The 24,882-nt window shown below is 47.8% G+C and overlaps 1 protein-coding gene across 2 annotated transcripts in view; it reads right to left on the bottom strand.

The window, feature by feature from the left end:
- Window positions 1–13,478, bottom strand: part of paip1 (poly(A) binding protein interacting protein 1) — a 40,909-nt gene extending 27,431 nt beyond the window's left edge. The window contains exon 1 of one of the 2 annotated variants that reach the window (XM_055632074.1): window positions 13,233–13,478. Coding sequence is in view for 1 of the 2 variants with exons in the window: in XM_055632073.1 (XP_055488048.1) it covers window positions 12,514–12,874 (361 nt within the window). In the remaining variant the exon portion in view is untranslated. Of the gene's footprint in view, window positions 1–12,513; window positions 12,890–13,232 lie in introns of those variants that run through there. The other variant, XM_055632073.1, reaches the window with a different exon arrangement.
- Window positions 13,479–24,882: the final 11,404 nt, after the last annotated feature.

The raw sequence follows: 24,882 nt of genomic DNA, 5'->3' as shown, positions 1-24,882 counted from the left end.
ATTGCATTAAAATATAGTTTAGCTGAATCAATAGTTAAATTATTTCTAATATATCTAAAATTGGACAAGTGAAATATATTATATTTACTATTCTTTTCACTTATTGTTTGAAACAGAGCTGTGACTGCTCAGTTAATTTGGAACGAACAATAAGTCAGCACTTTCAGTGAAGTCCACATACACGGGGAAGGGGGAAAAATTCCCATACACAGAAAAAAAAATCCTGCTCAAAATTCTGATTTCTCAGTTAAATTACCATCTTCACTCTAATTAATCAAACTTTGGAGTACGTAACATTCTGATGAATCTACAGCATAATGCTTCCACTGTCAGCTTATCTCTTAATAAGGCCTCAAGACATAAAAGCCAAAATAGGCCATATGGCCCATCGAGTCTGCTCCACCATTCGATTATTGCTGATCTATTTTTCCCTCACAACCCAATTCTCCTGCCTTCTCCCTGCGACCTTTGACGCCCATTACTAATCAACAACCTGTTAATCTCCCGCTGTGCAATGAATTCCAGATTCATCACCCCCTGGCAAAATAAATTCCTCCTCATCTCCATTCTAAAGGAACGTCTTTTTATTCTGAGGCTGTGCCCTCTGGTCCTAGACTCTCCCACTACTACAAACATCCTTTCCACATTCACTATGTAGGCCTTTCATTATGCAAACAGGAGAATGCAGAGATAAAATCAATGGGGTTTTCCTCCAACCTTGAGTATTATTTTCTGGAGAACATGGATAGGCGTCGATTTGGATCAGGATGCTTCTTCATACTGGTTGCTGAGTTATTTCAGTACTTTGTGTCATTTTGTGTATTTGCCAGCATCTGCAATTCTTTGTGTAGAAGGAACTGCCTAGACAGAAAATGCTGGGGTAACTCAGAGGGACAGGCAGCATCTCTGAATAGAAGGAATGGGCGACGTTTCGGGCCGAGACCCTTCTTCAAGACTGAGAGGAAGACACGGAGATAAGGATGAGTAAGGTGTGAAAACAAGACATTAAAGAGGACGCAGCTCAAGGAAAATGTAGATGATTGTTAGCTAGGTGATAACAAAGAGATAAGATTTAATCAGGGGGACAGTCAGACTAGTTCGAGAACTCGGAAGGGGGAGGGATGGAAATAGTGGGAAAGCAAGGGTTACTTGAAGTTAGTGATGTCAATATTCATATCGCTGGAACCTACAGCATAAACTTGTTTCTACAGTTTTAAGGTGATTCCGGATTACATAAAATCTGACTTATGTTAGGGTTTACAGAACATAACCCTTGCATAAATCAGAGAGTGTCTATATAGGTGTATTATTGTCACACATACTGAGATATTGTAAATGGCTTTATTTTACATGCTAACCAGGCAAACCTTAACATACATCAGTGCAATCCAACTATAAGTAAATCAGACAGCGCAAGAGAAAATAAACAAGAGTGTAGAATATAGTGTTACAGCTGCAGAGAACGTGCACTTTTTTTTTAAAGTGCAAGGCCGCAGTGAGGTAGATTGGAAGACTGGGAAATGGTCCTCAGCAATGCATGGCTAGTAAATTTGGAGGTGACACCAAAATTGGTGGTATGGTGGACAGCTGGAGAGACTTTTTGCAGCAGGCTTGACAAAAACATCTGGATCAACCAGGGAAGTGGCACAAGAAGGGCAGATGGATTGTAACTGAGTTGGATGATCAGCCATGATCATATTGAATGGCGGTGCAGGCTCGAAGGGCCGAATGGCCTACTCCTGCACCTATTTTCTATGTTTCTATGTAACTCAGAAAAGCGGGAGGTGATATATTTTGTTCGGGCAGGACTTGCAGAGTAAATGGTACGGCCTAGGAGAGTCTGTGCCCTTCAGGATACAGGTATATAGTTTCCTAAAAGTACGGACATGAATCGATAGGATGATGAAGGCGGCGTTTGGTACACTTGCGTCCATCGGTGGGGCCGTCATGCTACAGGTGTACAAAATGTTGGTCAGAACGCACTTGGAGTATTGCAAGCAATCTGCCACCTTACTATAGGAAGAATGTCGATTAACTGAATTGGGCGTAGAAAAGATTCACCAGAATGTTACCAGGACTTGAGGGCTTGGGATGGCTGGATCAAGTGAAAATGTTATCTCCCCCCCGAAGTGCAGGGGGCTGAGGGGTGATCCTATAGAGAGATACAGAATCACGAGGGGCTAAGGTCAACGGTCTGAGTCTTTTCCCCCCAGGGTAATCAAAAAACCAGAGGGCATATATTTTAAGTGCGAGGGAAAGATTTAAGAGATCTGAGGGGCATTGACACCAGAAGATAGTGTGTATATGGAACAAACTGCCAGAGGGAGCTGTACAGGCAGTTACAATGGTAACATTTAAAATACTTTTAGAAATGTCTTAGAAATGTCTAAACCTCTCCAGCCTCTCCTAGCATCTCAAGCTCTCGAGTCCTGGGAATATCCTGGTGAATCCTTCCTGCATCCAATCCAGGCCAGTGATGCCCTTCAGGGTGACCGGAACAGCATACAATACTCACATGTGGTCTCACCAAAATGGATAGAAAAGGTTTAGAGGGATATGGGCCAAACACATATGGGAATGGTACTAGGTATTACAGGTCTGAAGAAGGGTCTCGACCCGAAACCTCACCCATTATCAGTCTGAAGAAGGGTCTCGACTCGAAACGTCACCCATTCCTTCTCTCCAGAGATGTTGCCTGTCCCGCTGAGTTACTCCAGCATTTTGTGTCTACCTTCGGTATTATAAAACCTGGTCAGTATTTTTAAAAATAAATAGCAAAGCTTCAAGAAGACAGTAGGGGATAGGGACAGGTAGAGTGCCTAAAGATGCTCAAAGCCCTCTTCATGTGGCATAATAATTCTGTGCTTTAAAGAAGGTTGAAACTGAGCATGTGTACCCACCTGTTTAAGAAAGAACTGCAGATGCTGGAAAAATCGAAGGTCGACAAAATGCTGGAGGAACTCCGCGGGTGAGGCAGCATCTATGGAGAGAAGGAATAGGCGACGTTTCGGGTCGAAACCCTTCTTCAGACTGATACCTACCTGGCTCTTACTGCTGTCTACTCTAGTCAGGTTCTGTCCTATTTTGTGAAAGGACAATCGTAAAACAATTTTTAAAAAAAGGTCGAATGGGTAACAGGACATCTGTTTATCTGTAGGTAGACACAAAATGCTGGAGTAACTCAGCGGGTGAGGCAGCATCTCTGGAGAGAAGGAATGGGTGACGTTTCGGGTTTCGACTCGAAACGTCACCCATTCCTTCTCTCCAGTGATGCTGCCTCACACGCTGAGTTACTCCAGCATTTTGTGACTACCTTTGATTTAAACCAGCATCTGCAGTTCCTTCTTACACATTTGTTTATCTGTAATGGGGTGGAATTGGGCTGTGTTTACTGATCTGTGTTTTTCAGAGGTGTATTATTTATAATTGTTATAAGAACATTCAAAAGAAGGAAAATGCTTAAATGTGCCTGCTACAGTAATCAACACATGAAAGGAAAATTCTGTATCAGTGGATGAATCTTTGTAAGGTGAGTAATCTCCTAGATTGTTCAGTGATCACTGTATTTTATTGCCTTGCCCGATGGTGTGTTTAAAGATTTCTTGAACAGCATGGGCAAGTTAGGCTGAAGGACCCGTTTCCCCGCTGCACGTCTATGACATTCAGTCCACTTTCACACCCTGGCTCATTCCCACAGTCTGTAGAGGAGAGAGAATGCTTGGCCAATATCCAGTCTTGGATTAGCTGACATTTTCATCAGCAAGACAGCTCAAAGACAGCAGAATCCTTTCTAGCCACGACCACCACATCTACACTCTACTGGACATGACCATTTAGACCTTTTCTGACCAGTACCTCCATATCTTTAAAGGAGGATGAAGGGTGATCTAGGGGTATATAAAATCATGAGATGAATAGATAGGGTAGATGCACAGTCTTGTGCCAGAGTAGGGCATTCGAGGACCAGGGGGCATAGGTTTAAGGGGTAAAGTTTTAATAGGAATCTGAGGGGTAGCTTTTTCACACAGAGGGTGGTTGGTGTATGGAACGAGCTGCCAGAGGTGGTAGTTGAGGCAGGGACATGGATAGTTTAACTACTTTAAGAAGTAGTTAGACAGGTACATGGATAGGACAGTTTCAGAGGGATATGAACCCAGCGCAGGTAGGTGGGATCAATGCAGCTGGGACATGTTGGCCGGTGTGGGCATATTGGGCCAAAGGGCCCGTTTCCACGCTGTAAGACTATGACACTGCTGCCCTATCACAATCTTACAACCTATCAGCCCATCACCCTCAACATTCTACAGTTTCTGCACCTTAATTTTGCTTAATTGTTTAATTTAGAGATACAGCGCAGAACTTTGGCCCACCCAGTCCGCACCGACCAGCAATCCCCGCACACGGACACAACTCTACACACACTGGAGATAATTTACAATTTTACCAAGCCAATTAACCAACACACATGCACGTCTTTGGAGCGTGGGAGGAAACCGGAGCTCCCAGAGAAAACTCACGCAGGTCACGGGGAGAACGTACAAGCTTCATATAGACAGCACCTATAGTCAGGATCAAACCAAGGTCTCTAGGGCTGTAAGGCAGCAACTCTACCGCTGCGCCACCGTGCTGTCCAGTGGTCTAAATTGCTTTTAATCATTATAAGCCTGACATTTCTCCAAAGTTCAATCTCTAATTTTTTATTTTTCTCCACTTCAGCATCATCTTCATCCCTCCCTTTGTCCCAATAGTGCCCCCACTCCCCCCATTAAATCGCGACTTAAACTCATTCTTTTGTGTCAATCTTTATTCAACTTTTAATGGCTCCCAACATGTATAGTCACCGCATAATTGAAGGCTTTATGTCTCAGTTGTAAATATACAAAAAGCTTTGCACCGTAGAGCCGTATGGCACGGACAAAAGGCCTTTCAACCCACCTTGTCCATGCTGACCCAGCTGGCATCCTGGGTGAATCCCATTTGCCTGCATTTTGTACACATCCCTCTAAACCCTTCCCCATCCATATATCTGGCCAAATGTATTTTCAAAGACATTATAAAGTCCTTACATGTCACTGTTGTGGTCAGGCCAGTAATGAATCGTTTAACGTTTCAAGAGCCAGACAGACACTGTCCCAGTTCCAAGACTGAAGTAAACAATGTGTCAATGAAAGCACTCAATATCATTCCCTCATTCACGAGGGAAAATATTTTTTAAAACTTTCATTTTCAATACTATTGGCAAGCAAAACAATCTTAATTGCAAAAGGTTTGAGCAATAGTTTTTCATTTTTTATGAATGAATCCACAGGATGGGAGTGCCATGGGAAAATTCGAGTACAGGGTAGTAAGTTCAGTTTCGTTTATTGCCACGTTGTACCGAGGGACAACGAAAAGCTCTTTTTGCGTGCTAACCAGTCAGCGGAAAGACAACATAATTATTACAATCGAGCCTTTCAGTGTTCAGATAAGGAAATAGTGCAAGGTAAAGCCAGCAAAGTTCGATCAAGGAAAGTCCGAGGGCCACCAATGAGGTAGATAGTAGTTCAGCACTGCTCTCTGGTTGTGGTAGGACGATTCAGTTGCTGGATAACAGCTGGGAAGAAACTGTCCCTGAATCTGGAGGTGTGCGGTTTCACACTAATATACCTTTTTCCTGATGGGAGAGGGCAGAAGGCGGAGTGGCCAGGGTACGACTCATCCTTGATTATGCTGCAGGCCTTGCTGAGGCAGCGTGAGGTATAAATGGAATCAATGGAAGGGAGGTTGGTTTGTGTGACGGTCTGGGCTGCGTCCACAATTTGCTGCTATTAACAGCCACTCCTCACTGCCCTGGAATATGCAGTCAATTTGCAGACTTTAAAACTGACACATTATCTGCTCAACGCAGTGTGGCTGCTTGCAGGAGCTTGTTGTGCTCAGCTGGAATGTGCTGAAGTGAAGGAACCGGGCAAACAACTTCCCTCCTCTCGTTTCCTACTCTAAGTTCTGACAATTCCACACACACAGTTCGCTGACATTACACAAGGATTAATAGCTAATAGGGCACAGTGGGGCGGCACAGTAACGCAGCGGCAGCCTCACTGGGCCACGAATCCGGGTTCAATCCTGACCATGGGTGCTCTCAATGTGGAGTTCGCATGTTCTCCCTGTGACAGTGTGGGTTTCTTGCGGGTGCTCCGGCTTCCTCCGTGTCCCAAAGCTGTGTGAGATTGGAGATTTATTGCCTCCAATTGCCTAGCGTGCAGGGAGTGAAAGTGAAATTGGGACAGCATTGAACGGTGGCTTTGTGGTAGAGCTGCTATCTCACAACACCCGAGACTCGTGTTCGATCCCAACTACGGGTGCTGTCTAAATGGAGTTTGTACGTTCTCCCCGTAATTATTTGGGTTTTCTCCGAGATCTTCGGTTTCCTCCCACACTCCAAAGACGTACAGGTTTGTAGATTTATTGGATTGGTACAAATGTAATTGTCCCTAGTGTGTGTAGGATCGTGTTAATGTGCGGGGATCGCTGGTCGGCACGGACTCTGTGGGCCGAAGGACCTGTTTCCACACTGTATCTTTAAACTTAACTAGTGTGAGCGGGTTATCAACGGATGGCCTCCCAGCCACTCACCATCCCCACTTTGAACTCTACCCCTGTTGCTTCACCACCGCTGTGTCACAGTCCTGGAGTTGCCTACCTGACAGCACTGCGGTTGGAGTCACACCCCAAGGTCAGCAGCGGTTCAAGACGGCAGCTCACCATCGCTGTCTCAGTTGTTGAAGCAGGCTGAGAGGTGATCTTATGTGAAGGAAGGAACTGCAGATGCTGGTTTAAACCGAAGATATTCACAAAGAGCTGGAGTAACTCAGCGGGACAGGCAGCATCTCTGGAGGGAAGGAATGGGTGACGTTTCAGTTTCTAATCTTGTGATGTGGACTCGATAAGAAGATCTTGTGGATGTGTATCAAAAATCATGATGGGAATAGACAGACAGAATGAATGCAGTCGTTTACCCAGGGTAGGAGAATCAAGAAGTAGATGGCATAGGCTTAAGGTGGGAAGGGAAAGATTTAACAGGATCCTGAAGGGCAACGGTTTTTGTTTTTTTTTAACACAGAGGGTGGTTGGTGTATGGAACGAGCTGCAAGAGGAGGTAGTTGAGGCAGGTACTGTAACAACACTTGACAACTGGGCAGGCACAAAGATTTAGAGGGACATGAGCAGAATACAGCAAATGGGACTAGCTTAGACGGGGCACCTTGGCTGGTAAGGACAGGTTGGGCTCAAGGGCCTGTTTCCGTGCTGTATGACTAAATATTAAAGGAGGAATTATGAGGTTCATTTTTGTAGGTGTCAGTGATGTTCACGTTCTTTAAATGATTGAACCCCTCTGGTAGAAAGAGAGCAAGTAAAGTTTCAGGAGCAGAGACACTCTCCAGTAACAAACTAAGACTATGAATGATAGGTGTGCTTGTTGCATTGGTATAGAAGGGCCCGACTCGAAACATCACCTATCCATGTTCTCAAGAGATGCTGTCTGACCCGCTGAGTTACTCCAGCACTCTGTGAAATGTCACCTATCCATGTTCTCCAGCGATGCTGCCTGACCCGCTGAGTCACTCCAGCACCATGGGTTTTAGCCTTTATATGAACAGCAATGCGTTAGGATGAGCAAAGGTGGTACTTATTTCAAAAACAGAACAGTTTGGAATAAAAGATGTTATGTGAATAAGATACTAATTTCCTTGAACACCCATGTCCCTTATTTTGTGGATGAAATGGTGCCAGTATATATATAACAAATATAAAGGGTGGCTCAGTGGCACAGTGGTTGCTGCCTTACAGTATTAGATACCCGTGTTCGATCCTGACCACGGGTGCTGTCTGTACGGGGTTTGCACGTTTTCCCTGCGACCACGTGGGTTTTCTCCAGTTTCCTCCCACAAACCAAAGACAAGTTCATAAGTTACAGGCTATTCGGCCCATCGAGTCTACTCTGCCATTCAATCATGGCTGCCTCCTAATCCCATTTTCCTGCCTTCTCCCCATAACCCTTGACACCCGTTCTACTCAAGAGTTTGCCTATCTCTGCCTTAAAAATATCCAGTGACTTGGCCTTCTCAGCCGTCTGTGGCAATGTTCCACAAATTATCTACCTTCTCACTAAAGAAGTTCCTCCTCACCTCCTTTCTAAAAGAGCATCCTTTAATTCTGAAGCTATGACCTCTGGTCCTAGACTCTCCCACCAGTGGAAACATCCTTTCCATATCCACTCTTTTTTTTTTTAAATAATATTTTTATTAGAAGCATATACATATCATAATCAAAACACATTTTGTTTATCAATTACATATTGTTAATAGTTGGGATCCCAGCTATCAAAGTAATTGGGGTCCTCATTTATCAATTACATATTAACACAGCTTCTATTTGGTTTTTTTTTATAGGCAGAAAGAAAGGAGGAGAAAAAAACGATTTAAAAAAAAAAAGAATAAATTACCAATAATACAACTTTGGAGATGGGTCCATAGATTATAAAACATGACTATTCATCTAATCCTGGGCTCAAGTTTCAGTCAGGCCTCCGTGCCGGACCAATGTACCCTTTCAGAAAATCAATAAATGGAGACCATATTCTAGCAAATAATTCTTGTTTGTCAATTAAGACAAGTCTAGTTCTTTCCAAATGTAAGGTCTCTGACATCTCCATATCCATTCTATCTATACCTTTCATTATTCTGTAAGTTTTAATGAGTTGAAGACTTGCAGGTTTGAGGGTTAATTGGCGTCTGTAAGTTGTCCCTAGTGTGTGGGCTAGAACTAGTGCACTGGTGAATGCCGGTCGTCGCGGACTCGGTGGGCCGAAGGGCCTGTTGTATCTCTATGATAAACAGCTCACACCGAACTATTGGCTTCCATACATCAATCTAGTTTTTAAACTTTTTACAGGTGCCGTACCATCACAAAAAGAAACATTGTCCCTACTTATTACAAAACATGATGTACAGCGGATACTACAAATCTGAATGTTGAACGAGTCCAGAACCAGGGAGTCACAGTCTTAGAATAGGGGGGAGGCGATTTGGGACTGAGGTGAGAAGAAACTTTTTCACCCAGAGAGTTGTGAATTTGTGGAATTCCCTGCCACAGAGGGCAGTGGAGGCCAAATCACTGGATGGATTTAAGAGAGTTAGATAGCGCTCTAGGGGCTAGTGGAATCAAGGGATATGGGGAGGAGGCAGGCACGGGTTATTGATTAGGGATGATCATCCATGATCACAATGAATGGCAGTGCTGGCTGGAAGGGCTGAATGGCCTCCTCCTGCACCATTTTTCTATGTTTCTATGAAATGGAACTAAAAATGCTGCAACAGATTATTCTGCTGGAAGGTCACGGACTTGAAATATTAACCTCTTCCCTCTCACAGTGTATCTGGCCCGTCAGTTGTTTCCAGTTGCATTACAAAATGACCACAGGATATATCTGCTCTCCTGTTGACTCTTAATCAATGCTTGTATTGAACACAGAACTGTACAACATAGGCCCACAACGTGGAAACTCCAAATGAGAAATAAATTACTGTGGAAATGTACTCAAATGGGCGAGTCACAGAAACACTTCAACTGTAGATAGAACATGAAACCGTACAACACGGGAACAGGCCCTTCGGCCCACAATGTTTGCGCCAAACATGATGCTAATTAATCTCCTCTGCCTGCACGTGATCCTTATCCTGCCACCCCCTGCATATCCATGTGTCTAAAAAAAGCCTCTTAAATGCCACAATCGTATCTGTCTTCACCGCCAACCCTGGCAGCGTGTTCCAGGCACTCACAGATCTCTAAAAAATGTCCCACATATCTTTCTATTCACAATTTCACAACCAAACTAGTCAAGAGTGTTTAATTGTCGAATGTGCTGATAATGGAACGATAGAATTCTTGTTCTTGAAACAAGCCATTAAATATTTTGGCTGTAATTGCTCCACATAAATCTACCTGGTCATCTTGATAAAACATCCATTCCTACATTTATCCACACAAACATCTATTCGGCATCGATCCTTATCAAAGATTGAAGATGTTGAAAAGTGAACTATTTCTTTCACTCCGCAGATACTCTCTGATCTGCTGAATATTTACTGCACTTCTTTTCTATTGCAGATTTCCAGCACCTGCAGTTTTTGTTGTGACTAGTTCATAAATCCATGGTTTAACTCCAAAGGTTTGTGGCGGGAAGCAATGTGAATATTTGCTTCTAACTAACATTCGGGGGCTAGACACAAAATGCTGGAGTAACTCAGCGGGACCGACAGCATCTCGGGAGAGAAGAAATGGGTGACTTTTTGGGTCGAGACCCTTCTTTGTTTCCTGCCCAACTCGATCATATTTAACACAGTCCTAGTCCAGACCAGTCCTCAGCCTGTGGGTTCCATACATTCCACCATCGCTCCTGCCTACAGGGCCACTGGCATGCATACACAGAACCCATCAGTAGAGTCACCAGCACCCTCCACAGTTAAACCGTGGAGTTGTGGACTAATCATAACACAATTGCAGATGCTGGAAATCAGAGACAAAACAGTGTTTTAAAAATGCAGGTCAGAGCATATCTGTGGAGACAAAATAATAGTTGCCTCCCTCACACAAAATCCACAGCCGCCAGTTTGTCCCCTGTTACACAGTCACGGTGGCGCAACGGTAGAGTTGCTGCCTTACAGCGAATGCAGCGATGGAGACCAGTGTTCGATCCCGACTACGGGTGTTTGTACGGAGTTTGTACCTTCTCCCCCCGACCTGCATGGGTTTTCTCCGAGATCTTCGGTTTCATCCCATACTCCAAAGACGTACAGGTTTGTAGGTTAATTGGCTTGGTAAATGTAAAAATTGTCCCAAGTGAGTGTAGGATAGTGTTAGTGTGCTGGGATCGCAGGTCGGCACGGACCCGGTGCGCCGAATGGCCTGTTTCCGTGCTGTACCTCTAAACTAAACTGTCGCCGGCTGGTCCCTTCACCTCCAGAGACCCTGGTCAGCTCCTCCACCCCTTCCCCAGCCCTATCATGTTCTCTGTGCACGCACACACCCAGTCCACTGTGTTAAATGCACTGTACAATCAGCTTCCCCCTCACACCAGTCAGGTTCATCCCCAACCTAATTCCAACCTGGTGCGGTGGCACAGAATTGAAGCACCACGGAGCCATGTGTGAGCGCGGACCCAGCAGTGGGGCCTGGGAAGATAGAGGGACCTGGCTGGAGGGGAGGAAATATCAAGAACGAGGACAAACGGTATAGGACTCGGCCGGGTGGAGGGCACACCCGCACCCACACAGAACAAAGAGGGATCAACATGAGTCTAATGATTACTTATGTAACTTTATCGGCGACTCTCTGCGCACTTTGTGCATTGCATGCAAAAACAATTTCACTGTACCTAGGTACATGTAACAATAAAGTATCATTGAATTGAATCCTCCCAGCCCTGTCCTGCTCACATTCCCCAGCCATTCCCTCACCCAGATTCCCCCCTCCCCATCCCATCTACCACCCTTCCCTCTCCCCCCCCCATCCATGTCCCACCCACCTCTCCCACCCTGGCTTGTCCCACTCCACCCCAGCTCCCCACTATCACCCTCAACACCCTCCTCTCCCCCCCCCCCCCCCCCCCCCAGCCCCCAGCAGCAACTCCAATTCACCACCCCCGCTCCTCCGTCCCCACTTCCCTTTCAGGTCTTGTCTTCCCCCCATCTTGTATTCCCTGTCACCCTCTTGTTTCCCCCCCATCTCCCTGGGACTTTCACCTCCTAGTCTCCCCCCTCCCCCCCCTACAACCCCCAAAGCCCCTGTCATCCCCCTAGTCCTGTCCAAAGATACAAGAGCTCCCTAGTCACTAGTCCTGTCCTCCCTAGTGCCCCCCCGTCAACCCCTTGGTCTCCCCTCCCCCAGGCCCTGTCACCTCCTCCTAGTGCCTCCTTTCCTACCCGCCCCCTCTCCTCGTCCCTCGTCCCTGGACGCTCTGTTGACCCACACGCTCGGCTGACATCCACATCACCTTCTCCCCCCCCCCCCCCCCCCCCCGGTGTAGTCGTGTAGCTGTATGGCGACCACACATTTCACTGTACCAATTGGTACATGTGACAAATAAATGTTTCTTGTAGTGTCCCCCCTCTCTCTCCGCCCATTCCCCAGATGCTCAGGAGGTGGGTTACCTCCCTCACTCCCACCACCCCATGTCCCAGTTCCCACACATCTCTCTAGTTATACCGGCCGTCCACTCATCACCCTCTCTCCCTGTCACACTCACTCCCCCTCCTCCCTCTGGATGCGTCACCTCAAGTTTCCCCCAACTCAAGTGGGTAGTGTCCCCTGTTACCCGGGCATAGCATCCCCTATGCCCCCCGTCTCCCCCATTACCCGGCTGCTCAGCGGACTGGATACCTCCTCTCATCGCCCTCTCTCCCTGTCACACTAACACCCATCCCCACACCCCTGTAACCGCAAGTCTCCCCCCGTTGCCCCTCTCCCCGTTACCCGGGTGCTCGGCGGGCGGGCTGCTCCGGGGCTGCCGCAGCGGCTCCTGCTGCTGGATGGCGCTCTTGACATGGACGCCGTTGCCCTGCAGTCCGCTGGCGGTGGCGGTGACGGGGTTCCCGGGGGCGGTGATGCCGGGAGCGGCTCCGGGCAGCTGGGCGAGCGCTGCTCCGGGTCCGGGGGCCGGAGCCAGGCCCAGGCCCGAGCCGGGACACAGCCCGTTCTCCTGGGCGCCGTCGCCGTGTCCCTGCGGCCGCCCCCCCGCTCCCGCGGCCGCCCCGAAGCCCCGGCCGCGGCCTCGACCCGCTCCCGGCGCCCGGTCGAAGGCGGGCGGTCTGCCGCCGCCGCCGCCGCTCTCCATCGTCCGTTACCGACTGCCGGCACACTTCCGCCGGAAGCCGCGACCTTTCGCCCCCCTCCCCCCCCGCCGCCATCCGCTTCAAAACATAACAACGGCGGAGCTGATGCTGGTCCTCCAACTACAGCGCCTCCGGCGGTGGGAGGAAGGTATTGCACCCATCCTCGGTCCTCCAAATGTAGCGCCCCCGGCGTTGGGAGGAAGGTATTGCACCCATCCTCGGTCCTCCAAATGTAGCGCCCCCGGCGGTGGGAGAAAGTCATTGCATCTACCAGGTCCACCAACTGTAGCAAAGATCTTAGAGCTCCGCTATAAGATCTTTGAACTGTAGCACCCCCGTCGGAGAGAGTATTGCACCCACCCGGTCCTCCAATTGTAGCGCCCCGGCGGTGGGATAGAGGTATTGCATCAAACCGATCCTCCAACTGTAGCGCTCCCGGCAGAGAGAGGGAGGTATTGCACCCACTCCCGGTCCTCCATTTGCAGCACCCCCGGTGGTCTGACAGAGGCTACTACACCCAACCCGGTCCCCCAGGTATAACGCCTCCTGCGGTCATGAGCAAAGATCCTATAGCAGAGCTCCCTCCGCTATAGGATCTTTGGTCAGGAGGGAGATACTCTGTCTCGGTCCTGGTTCTGTAGCGCCGCCAGCGGTCAGAATAGAGCTACTACACCCAACCGGCTCCTTCCGCTCTGACGTCCCCGGCGGTGGGAGTGAGGTATTGCATCCACTAACAGGGCTTCTCCACCCAACCCGGTCCTCCGGGTGCAGCGCCCGCCCTTGGTCAGAATGGAGGTACTCCCTCTGTCTCGGTCCCGGTTCACCAGCTGCAGCGCCGCCGCCGCTCGGAGGGCGATACTTCACCTTTCCAGGTCCTCCCCATTGCTGCGCCCCCAACAGGCGGAAAGGAGCTATTGCACCCAATGCCTGTCCTCCGGTTACCGCGCCCCCAGAGGTGGGCGGGCGGTACTCCCTCTGACCAAATCCTCCAGCAGCAGCGCTGCTCAGAGGGCGATACTACATCTAACCCGGTCCATCAAGTACATCGCCCCTAGCGGTGGGAGGGCGGTCCTACACCCACTCCCGGTTCTCCTGTTGCAGCATCCCCGGCGACAGGAGGGCAGTAATGCACGTATCCTGGCCCTCACGGCGCAGCGCCCCCAACGCTTCAAGGATGCTACTGCCCCCGCTGGCGGTAGGGCGGTACTGCACCAGTCCCGGTCCTCCAGCTGCAGCGCCGCCGCCGGTGCATGTAGGTGCTGCATCTAACCCGGTCTTGCTGTCGTTGTGCCCAAAGATCCTATGGTTGGTGGACAGGCGGTACTGCACCCCGGTCAGTCCTCCCAACTGCAGCGCCACCAGCGGTGGAAGGACGGTACAGCACCCTTCCCAGTCTGCCAACAGCAGCGCCACAGGCGGTGGAAGGGTGGTACTGTACCCTGGCCTGCACCTCCAGTTGCAGAGCTCCCAGCGGCGGGAGGGCTGTACTGCATCGACCTGCCGCACCCACCCCCAAAGATTATAGAGGAGCAAGATAGACCACTCCTCGAAAAACGCGTAGTATGACGTGTGTGATCGTCGACGCCATTTTTCGAGGCATTTATTGGGCTTCCCCCACACTGTCATGGCGTCCTTATCTAAATTTCATCTCACTGCTCTGCTATCAAGTATTCTAATCGTAAATCTAAACGACCCGACCTGTCATTCTTTAGGTTCCCCAATAAAAAAGAAAGGTGAGAAAATATTTTTATTATTTTCAGTCGATATTCTGTCGTGAAAATGTTATTTTCTGTTCTCCCATCAACGGCCATTGGGAAACTGGGTTTGTCGGTACATTAGAAAGTTATTAGACTTATTTTTAATAGATCTTTACATACCACAATAATAAAGACAATTTTAACACTTCTGTACGTTTTTGGTTTTGTTTTGTAAGGGATTAGTCTCCACAATATGGCCCGCGGACACATTAGGTCCAGTGACCAGGAGATTTTTCGACCTCAGATTCAAGTCCGAGAATGGGCGGCTGTTACCCATTATATCCCTCGAACATAGGGACATAGCAAACAACACTCACATACGTACAAGACATCACATGCAAAGATCACAAGCCCGCCGTGAAGAAGGGTGCAATCAAATATTATATAACTCTGCTCTATAATCTTTGGGTCGGAATGGGGGTCGGGGGGTTCTGCGCGTTATATAATGTGCTATCGTGGAGCTCTGCCTCTCCCCTCTTTGGTTCTAATGGACGTTCTGCGCTTTATAATGTGCTATCTTCCACTCCCCCTCTCCCCTTCTCCCTCTTCCCCCTTCTCCCTGTCCCCCTTCTCCCTTCCCCCCCCCCCCTTCTCCCTCCCCCTCTCTCCTTCTCCTTCCCTCCCTCCATCCCCTCTCTTCCCCCCCCTCCCTCCTTCTCTCTCTCCCTCTCTCCCCTCCTCTCCCTCTCCCTCGCTCCCTCTCTCTCTCTCTCTCTCTCTCTCTCTCTCTCTCTCTCTCTCTCCCCCTCTCTTCGCGATCTCCCTCCCTTCCATCTCTCCCTCCCTTACCTCTTCGTGAGAGTTGGCAGCTCTGCTATGCCTTGGGTCCAAAAGAGGATAGATAGAAAATACTTAATGGTCTTTGTAAGAAGATTTTAATAAGCTCTTCTACATTTAAGGTAAATTGACATATTAGGGGCAAAACGCATTTTCAATATACAGGTCTCTCCACACAACTGAAAACAATTGCATTTAAGTGATATATCATCCATTGTTCAGGCAAGTAGCACTAGATTACAATAAACTTCCTACATATTCCAGGAATTCATCTCATAAAAATGGGAGAGGCTTAAATGCATTGTAAAATCATAAATCCATGTTGACTTGGACTAATCCTTTTACTGATATCCAAATGCCCCATTATTACATCTTTAGTAATTGACTCCAGCATCTTTCACACCACCAAAGTCAGGCTAACTGGTCTGTAATTCCCCGTTTTCTCTCTCGCTCCTTTCTTGAAAAGTGGGATAGCATTAGCTATCCTCCAATCCACAGGAACTGATCGTAAATCTATTGATCGTTGGAAAATAATAGAAACATAGAAATTAGGTGCAAGTAGGCCATTCGGCCCTTCGAGCCTGCACCGCCATTCAATATGATCATGGCTGATCATCCAACTCAGTATCCCGTACCTGCCTTCTCTCCATACCCTCTGATCCCCTTAGCCACAAGGGCCACATCTAACTCCCTCTTAAATATAGCCTGAACTGGCCCCGACTACCCTTAGAGAGTTCCAGAGATTCACCACTCTCTGTGTGAAAAAGGTTTCTTCTCATCTCGGTTTTAAGTTTCCCCCTTATCCTTAAGCTGTGACCCCTTGTCCTGGACTTCCCCAACAATCTTCCTGCATCTAGCCTGTCCAACCCCTTAAGAATTTTGTAAGTTTCTATAAGATCCCCTCTCAATCTCCTAAATTCTAGAGAGTATAAACCAAGTCTATCCAGTCTTTCTTCATAGACAGTCCTGACATCCCAGGAATCAGTCTGGTGAACCTTCTCTGCACTCATGGCAATAATGTCCTTCCTCAGATTTGGAGACCAAAACTGTACGCAATACCCCAGGTGTGGTCTCACCAAGACCCTGTACAACTGCAGTAGAACCTCCCTGCTCCTATACTCAAATCCTTTCGCTATGAAAGCTAACATACCATTCGCTTTCTTCACTGCCTGCTGCACCTGCATGCCTACTTTCAATGACTGGTGTACCATGACACCCAGGTCTCGCTGCATCTCCCCTTTTCCTAGTCGGCCGCCATTTAGATAATAGTCTGCTTTCCTGTTTTTGCCACCAAAATGGATAACCTCACATTTATCCACATTATACTGCATCTGCCAAACATTTGCCCACTCACCCAGCCTATCCAAGTCACCTTGCAGTCTCCTAGCATCCTCCTCACAGCTAACACTGCCCCCCAGCTTAGTGTCATCCGCAAACTTGGAGATATTGCCTTCAATTCCCTCATCCAGATCATTAATATATATTGTAAATAGCTGGGGTCCCAGCACTGAGCCTTGCGGTACCCCACTAGTCACTGCCTGCCTAATGACGAACTCAACCATATTATGGTCACTCTTGCCCAAGGGGGCACGTACAACAAGATTGCTAACTAACCCTTCCTCATTACTCAATACCCAGTCTAAAATAGCCTGCTCTCTCGTTGGTTCCTCTACATGTTAATCATATGTATAAATATATATGTATGTGTATATATGCATGTATGTGTATATATGCATGTATATGTATATGTGTGTATATATGTATGTATATATATGTTTATATGTGTGTATGCATATAAATGTATCCATATGTATGCGTGTATTTATATGTGTGCATATGTATGTGTATACGTATGTATGTATGTGTATATATGTATGTGTGTATATATGTATGTGTATATATATGTGTGTATAAATATATATATATGCATATATATATTATTACTATATAATTATATATATAATTGCCTTTATGGTTTATGTATATCATCTTACAAGACAAATAAATTAATAGTGATTATTTAAATCAAAGTTGCTTCTGATCCATGAGAATAAACTTAATTATCTCTAACTTGCCTCTCACACACAGACACGCATTCATATAAATATATATATGTATACGTTAAATTTAATTTTGTGCAGTGTGTGTTAAAGCAATACAATGCAAGGGAAACTATGCAAAGGAGGGGGCTGTTCCCGCTACAAGATACTCGAGGATCTTTGCTTTGGATCAAAGATTATAGCGGAGCTCTATAATCTTTGCTTTGGATCACAGCGGGTGGCATACCGGAAGTCGCGTGTCGCATTAAAAAATGGCGGCCGTGACGTTCCGTCACGTTCTACACGCCAGTCCATTGGATTTCGGAGGAGTGGTCTATCTTGCTCCTCTAGGATCTTTGCCCACCCCCTTCCATTCCTGCCTCCTGCATAAAGTAACTGAAGGTCTGCATTGAGTTCACCACTCTCTGTGGTATGAATATTGATTTCTCTAACTTCAAATAGCACTTGTTTTCCCTCTCCGTCCCTCCCCTACGCCAGTTCTCCGACTAGTTTCACTGATGCCCTGATTAATTTCCTTGATCACCTTCCCCATAGCTAATAAGATACAAGATACAAGATACATTTATTTGTCACATGTGTCCGTTGACACAGCAAAATGTGATCACCATACAGCCATACAATAAAATAAAGAACACAACACACGATAGAGTTCAACATAAAACATAAAACATCCCCCCACAGCGGAATCAAAAGTTTCCCACTGTGAGGGAAGGCACCAAAGTCAGTCATCTTCCTGTAATGTTCTTGATGTTCACCCTTGGTCGGGGCCTCTGGAGCCCACCGCAGTCGCCGCGACAGGCAGCCCGCCGCTCAGGCCCGCTCGCTGGAATGTTGGAACTCCAACGTCGAAACGGGAGGCCAACCTCAGCGGCTTGGACCTCCGAATCGGCTGCTTCCTTCCAGAGTCCGCTGCTCCCGACGTCCCCAGGCCGCGCCGGGCGGAGATTCCCGCTGGCAGCCCCTGGCAAAGGGCTCCAGGGACTCCACGATGTCGGTCAGCGCCGCCCACGCTGGGAGCTCCACGAACCACAGCCCTGCGATGTTGGAGCAGCGGGCCCAACGCTCCGGAGCTCCAAACAGCGATCCAGGTAGGTATCGCCCGCTCCGCGTACAATCCAGCGCCGTGCCCCCGCTGCCAAAGCTCTGGTCCGGTCGCCGGTCTCAGGTAAGAAAGGCCGCGCCAATCCAGTGGTAGACCGCGAGGAGGGGGGTGTGAGAACGCAACTCGGAGAAATAGTCTCATCCTCGCCAGGATGCGACTGGGAAACGATTTCCCCCTTACCCTACCCCTTATAAAATGGGAAAAAACGGACAGACTGTCGGCAGAGGCGCCTTCAATGCAGCGCCCCTAGTGGACTGGAACTGCAGCTGTTAGGTTACAAAAAAGACATAAAGTGCTGGAGTAACTGAAGGTCTCCATTCTACATTGCCTTAATGATCGTCTGCATTGATCTGTCGTTTTCACATCTTACCCTTCCATATCTCTATGTCTCGTTCTCCCGTGACTCTCGGTCTGAAGCAGGGTCTCAACTTGAAACGTCACCCAATCCTTCTCTCCAGAGATGTTGCCTGTCCCGCTGAGTCACTTCAGCTTTTTGTATCTATCTTCGGTGTAAACCAGCATCTGCAGTTCCGTTCAACACACTATCTGCAGTCTCTTGTGTTCCTGTGAATTGGAATATGCAACCAGCACTCCACAGCAAATTGATTGAAAGATACAGCACAGAAACAGGGCCTTCGGCCCACCGAGTCCACGCTGACTCATCGATCACCCGTTCACACTAGTTCTAAGTTATCTCGCTTTCTCAACCACTCCTTACACAATAGGAGCAATTGACCTACAAATCTGCACGTTTTTTGAGATGTGGGAGGAAACCGGAGCACCCGGTGGAAGCCCACACGGTCACAAGGAGAACGTGGAAACTCCACACAGACAGCATCCAAGGTCAGGGTCGAACCTGGTTCCTCTCTGGAACTGTGAGGCAGCAACTCCACCACTGTGCTATTAGTGCAAGAGGTGGTCCGTGGTGTTCCTTTGCCGAGGTGGGATTAGGGTGGTGCGGGTGGGTTCATGAAACTGATGGTTGTTGGTAAGTAGCTGTTCCTGAACCTGGTGGTGTGGGACTTCAGGCTTCTGTATCTCCTGCACGACGGTAGCAGTGAGAAGGAGGCAACCTTCCCTCCTTTGAAGATGGTGGGGATCCTTGATGAGAGATGCCGCCACTACCCTAATCCTACCTCAGCAACGGAACACGACAGACCACCTCGGGACGACCAGGGACTTGTTTATCAATAGTGTTTTACAGGAACATCTTGATTTTTGCAGTCCTCACAATCTTTTTCATTTTACTGTCTTCAGAATTAAGGTGCAATTTATCTATAATTTATCTATCTCTGTGTCCGTGTGTTGTCTGAGCCGATGTTGCTGTGGCAAGTAAGATTTCCATTGTACCTGTACCTCTCTGTACTCATGATAGACTTTAAGAAAGCTCCCCCTTCCCTCCCCGCACTCACCATCAACAACACCAGAGTCACATCTGTGGAGTCTTTTACGTTCCTTGGAACCATCATCTTCAAGGACCTTAAGTGGGGGGCCATCATCGACTCCACAGTCAAAAAGGCCCAACAGAGGATGTACTTCCTGCGGCAGCTGAGAAAACACAATCTGCCACAGGCAATGATGGTCCAATTCTACACGGCCATCGTAGAGTCTGTCCTCACCTTCTCCATCATGGTCTGGTTTGGCTCAGCCACCAAGCACGACACCCGGAGGCTGCAGCGAATAGTCCGATCAGCTGAGAAGGTTATTGGCTGCAACCTTCCCTCCATTGATGAACTGTACGCTGCAAGGGCCAGGAAGCGAGCGGGCAAGATCATCTCTGCCCCCTCTCACCCTGGCCACAAACTCTTTGAATCACTTCCCTCTGGAAGGCGACTCCGGACTGTCAAAGCTGCCACAGCCAGACATAAAAACAGCTTTTTTCCAACGAGCAGTAGCTCTACTCAACAGCCAAAAATCTGTAGCCTCCTTTCGCTCTGGTATTTTATTTCATTCTTCACGTGTTAAAATTATAATGTTTTATTTTTAATTGTCTACTATATATCGTCTTGTTACTTGCAAGCAAAACACTAAGACAAATTCCTTGTATGTATACATACTTGGCTAATAAAATGTATTAAATTGAATTCAATTCAATTCTTGATTATGGGATATGGGATGTGTAGGGAATCCAGACCCAGAGGACATAAATTCAAGGAGAGAGGGCAAAGATTTAATAGGAACTTGAGGGGCAAGTTAGAGTCATAGTCATACAGCACGGAAACAGGCCCTTCATCCCAACTTGCCCACGATGACAAACATGCCCCATCTACACTAGTCCTACCTGCCCATCTAAGTGGGACTAGTATAGAGGGCCCATAACCCTCTAAACCTATTCCATCCATGTACCGATCCAATTGTTTTTTAAACGTTGTGATGGTTCCAGCGTCAACGACCTCCTCTGGCAGCTTGTTCCATACACCCACCACCCTGTGTGTGAGAAAAAGTTACCTATAAAATCTTTCCCCCTTCACCTTAAACCAATGCCCTCTGGTTCTTGAGTCCCCGACTTTGGGCAAGAGACTGGGCTTCCTCTCATGATTTCATACACCCGATCACGATTTCGCGCACCTCTATAAGATCACCCCTCATCCTCCTGCGCTCCAAGGAATAGAATCCGAGCCTGCTCAATCTCTCCCTATAACTCATGTATATCCGAGGCCACAACTGAGGAAGCATCTCTAATGTGGGAGGAAAACGGAGCATCCGGAAGAAACCCACACGGTCACAGGGAGAACGTGCAAACTCCATATACAGACAGCACCCGAGGTCAGGATGGAACTGGGGTCTCTGGCGCTGTGAGGCAGTGGTTCTACCTGCTGCACCCCCGTGCCGCCACGGGTTGGTGGAGCATTAAATCGTGATTCTCTTAGGAGGAGAGAGCATCCTCAGGACCCCAATGAAGAGTTTCTGTCCAGGAAGTGAGATCACGGCCTCTGCATATCTTTGTGCGTCTGGTTTCTGGGAATTGTTGCGGATTGAGAACAGACACAGGAAGCCAGCCGTACGCGCTCTTCTGGTCACTCAACCTTCCCCTTTAGCCCACGGACCCAAGCTTCACCACAGTGCAAGTCAGCTCGGTTTAAGTTTATTGTCTCGTGTACCAAGTTACAGTGAAAAGCTTTTGTTGTGTGCTAACCAGTCAGCGGAAAGACTATACAAGATTACATTCGAGCCATCCAAGGTGTACAGATACAGGATGAAGGGATTAGTGCAGGATAAAGTCCAGTCAAAGATAGTCCGAGGGTCTCCAATGAGGTAGATAGTAGTTCAGGACCGCTCTCTAGTTGAAGTAGGATGGTTCAGTTGCCTGATAACAACTGGGAAGAAACTGTCCCTGTCCACTATATTCCTCCAAACCTATCCTATCCATGTACCTATCCAAGTGTTTTTTAAATGTACTTTAGAGACAGGCCCTTCAGCACACCGAGTCCACACTGAACAGCCATTATTACCCCGTACACTAACAATATCCTACACGCTAGGGAAATTACAGAACCTTTTACCAAAGCCAATTAACCTACAAACCTACACGTCTTTGGAGTGTGGGAGGAAACCGGCGCACCTGGAGAGAGCCAACGCGGTCACAAGAAGAAAATACAAACACCGTACAGGCAGCACCCGTAGTCAGGATCGAACTCAGGTCTCTGGCGCTGTGAGGCAGTAACTCTACTGTTGTGCCACCATGCCTGTTAAACTGTAGGAAATGTTCCGTTGTTCTGTTGCCAGTACACATGAAAATTAAAAACTCTTGACTCAATATTTTACCAAAATTTAATTTATTCAACTATTTACAATAACATTTATACAACAAACAATACACCCACCACCATAATACAACAATCGCCAAATATTCTTTCCACTAACCATCAAATTACTATACTAGTAACATCCCGAGGTCCTGATCCAGGATACAGTCAATCCCCTGTGGTGCCCAGCGGTCCCGGAACCCTCTATGGTTCAAAGGTTAATGTTCATAGTCAGAAACCGAGGTTAAGACAGTGAAATATCAATGCATCCCTGTAAGGGGGTGGGTTAGAAAGTGGGGAAAACATAGAAGATGGACGCGGTGGGCTGAAGGGCCTGTTTTCACAATGTATTTTTCAATCAATTCAATGCTGAAACAAAAAAAAGTATAGAACCAAAATGTTGATGTTTCTCTCTCCACAGGTGCTGCTCAACTGGCTGAGTTCCTCCTGCCTTTATGGTTTTATTTCGGAAGCCAGCATCAACCTTTTTAAATCAGTGGGACAGGCAGCATCTCTGGAGAAAAGGAATGGGTGACATTTCGGGTTGAGACCCTTCTTCAGACTGATGGTCAGGGGACGATCTTACTCATGTAGCTGGTTGGAGGCCTCCTCGTTGGGACGATCCTGCATTGGGGGGAATCTCAGCTCCCCCCGCGCTGGGCGATCGACCCCGGGTGGGGGCCAGTCGAACGTCGTGCGGCTTTTGGAGCTTCCCGACGTCGCTCTCAACCCAAGACTGCGAGCTCCACGATGTTAAAGCCCGCAGGCTGCGTCGATCCCAGGCAAACTATCTGCTCTGATGGTAAGTCCACAGCTCCGCGGTGGGACTCAAAGTCAGTCCAGAGCAAGGCCGCCAGCTCCATGATGTTAGGCCGCAGAGCGACCGGAGATACGATCCGGAAAACAATCGCATCTCCGGCAAGATAAGAGATTGAAATAAAGTTTCCCCCCTCCCCCACCCCCCACATAAAACACACCAGAGAACATTAACACAAACTTTTTAAACACACTAAAAATAACAAAAAAAGGACGAAAAGCACAGACAGACGGTTGGCGAGGCTGCCATCAAAGCGCCACCTGGTGCTTTTCACTGCCTGATGTACACGTGTATGGTATGATCTGCAAAGGCAGCACACAAAATAAAGTTTTCACTGTATCTTGGCCCACGTTGCAATAATAAAACAATCTGTCCTTACCTGTATTCACCCATTACTTACTAGTCATGTCCCACCTCTTTATATTGGTCCTATTCCCTCGAGGGCCAATTAACCTACAAACCCGCATGCCTTTGGGACGTGAGAGGAAACTGGAGCATCGGAGGAAACCCACATGGTCATGGAGAATGCGTAGGAAGGAACTGTATATGTTGGTTTATACCGAAGATAGACACAAACTGCTGGACTGCTAACTGCTAATACAGCGTGTCTGGCAGTGTCTCTGGAGAGATGGAATACGTAGGCGATGTGTCTGGTCTGATCTGAAGAATCTGTCAGATCTGGTCGTTATCTCCAGAGATCCAACGTGCAAACTCCACACAGACAGCACCCGAGGTCAGGATCAAGCCCGGGTCTCTGGTGCAGTGAAGTAGCAGCTCTACCAGCGACACACTGTTATAGGTTCTGTTATAACATTTAAAAGCCATTTAGACAGGTATATGGATAGGAAGGTTGAGAAAGATATGGGCCTATACGCAGGCAGGTGGGACTAGTGTAGATGGGGCATCTTGGTTGGCATGGATGACTTTAGACTTTAGAGATACAGCGTGGAAACAGGCTCTTTGGCCCACCGAGTCCACGCCGACCAGCGATCACCCCTCTTTGGAATGTGGGAGGAAACTGGAGCACCCGGAGGAAACTCACGTGGTTACAGAGAGAACGTGCAAACTTCACACAGACAGCACCCGAGGCCAGGATCGAACCTGGATCTCTGGTGCTGTGAGGCAGCAGCTCTACCAGCTGCACAATGTTGCAGGCAAAGATAGGAGAGGTCTAGGGGGATATATGGGCCATACACAGGCAGGCAGGTCTAGTGTAGAGGGGGCATCTTGGGTGGCGTGCATGAGTTGGGCTGAAGGTGCTGTTACTGTGCTGTATGAATCAATGGGTCTGTAACAAAGGGTTTTTGGGCAGAGAGCCATGTTTCCAGTGCACTTCCCATCCACAAGTGGCATGGAGCCACATCGATGACGAGTGGTCTTCTTGTGCAACAAAGGGGGAAAACACACTAAAACGAGTGTCCCAAAAGACCAGGCAGTTGGAAGAGGGCAGATCTGGACTTTGGGAATGGCTGCCATCGTCTGGCCACCTGGTGCTTTTCACTGCCTGATTACACGTGTTGGGCCAATGATCCTGCAAAGGCAGGAAGGAAAATTAAAGTTTTCAAGTGTATCTTGGCCCACGTTACAATAATAAACAATCTGTCCTTACCTGTATTCAAGAAATTACTTACTAGTCATGTGGCACCTCAGTATAGTTGGTCCTATTCCCGCGAGAGCCCAATTAACCTGACAAACCCGCATGCCTTTATAGACGTTTGAGGAAACTGGAGTGATCCGCCGTGGAAACCCCA

This window comes from Leucoraja erinacea, chromosome 3, assembly GCF_028641065.1.
Source record: "Leucoraja erinacea ecotype New England chromosome 3, Leri_hhj_1, whole genome shotgun sequence".
Taxonomy (NCBI): Eukaryota; Metazoa; Chordata; class Chondrichthyes; order Rajiformes; family Rajidae; genus Leucoraja; species Leucoraja erinaceus.
Note: the sequence above shows the minus strand (reverse complement) of the source record. Positions and strands in the feature narration are given on the sequence as shown.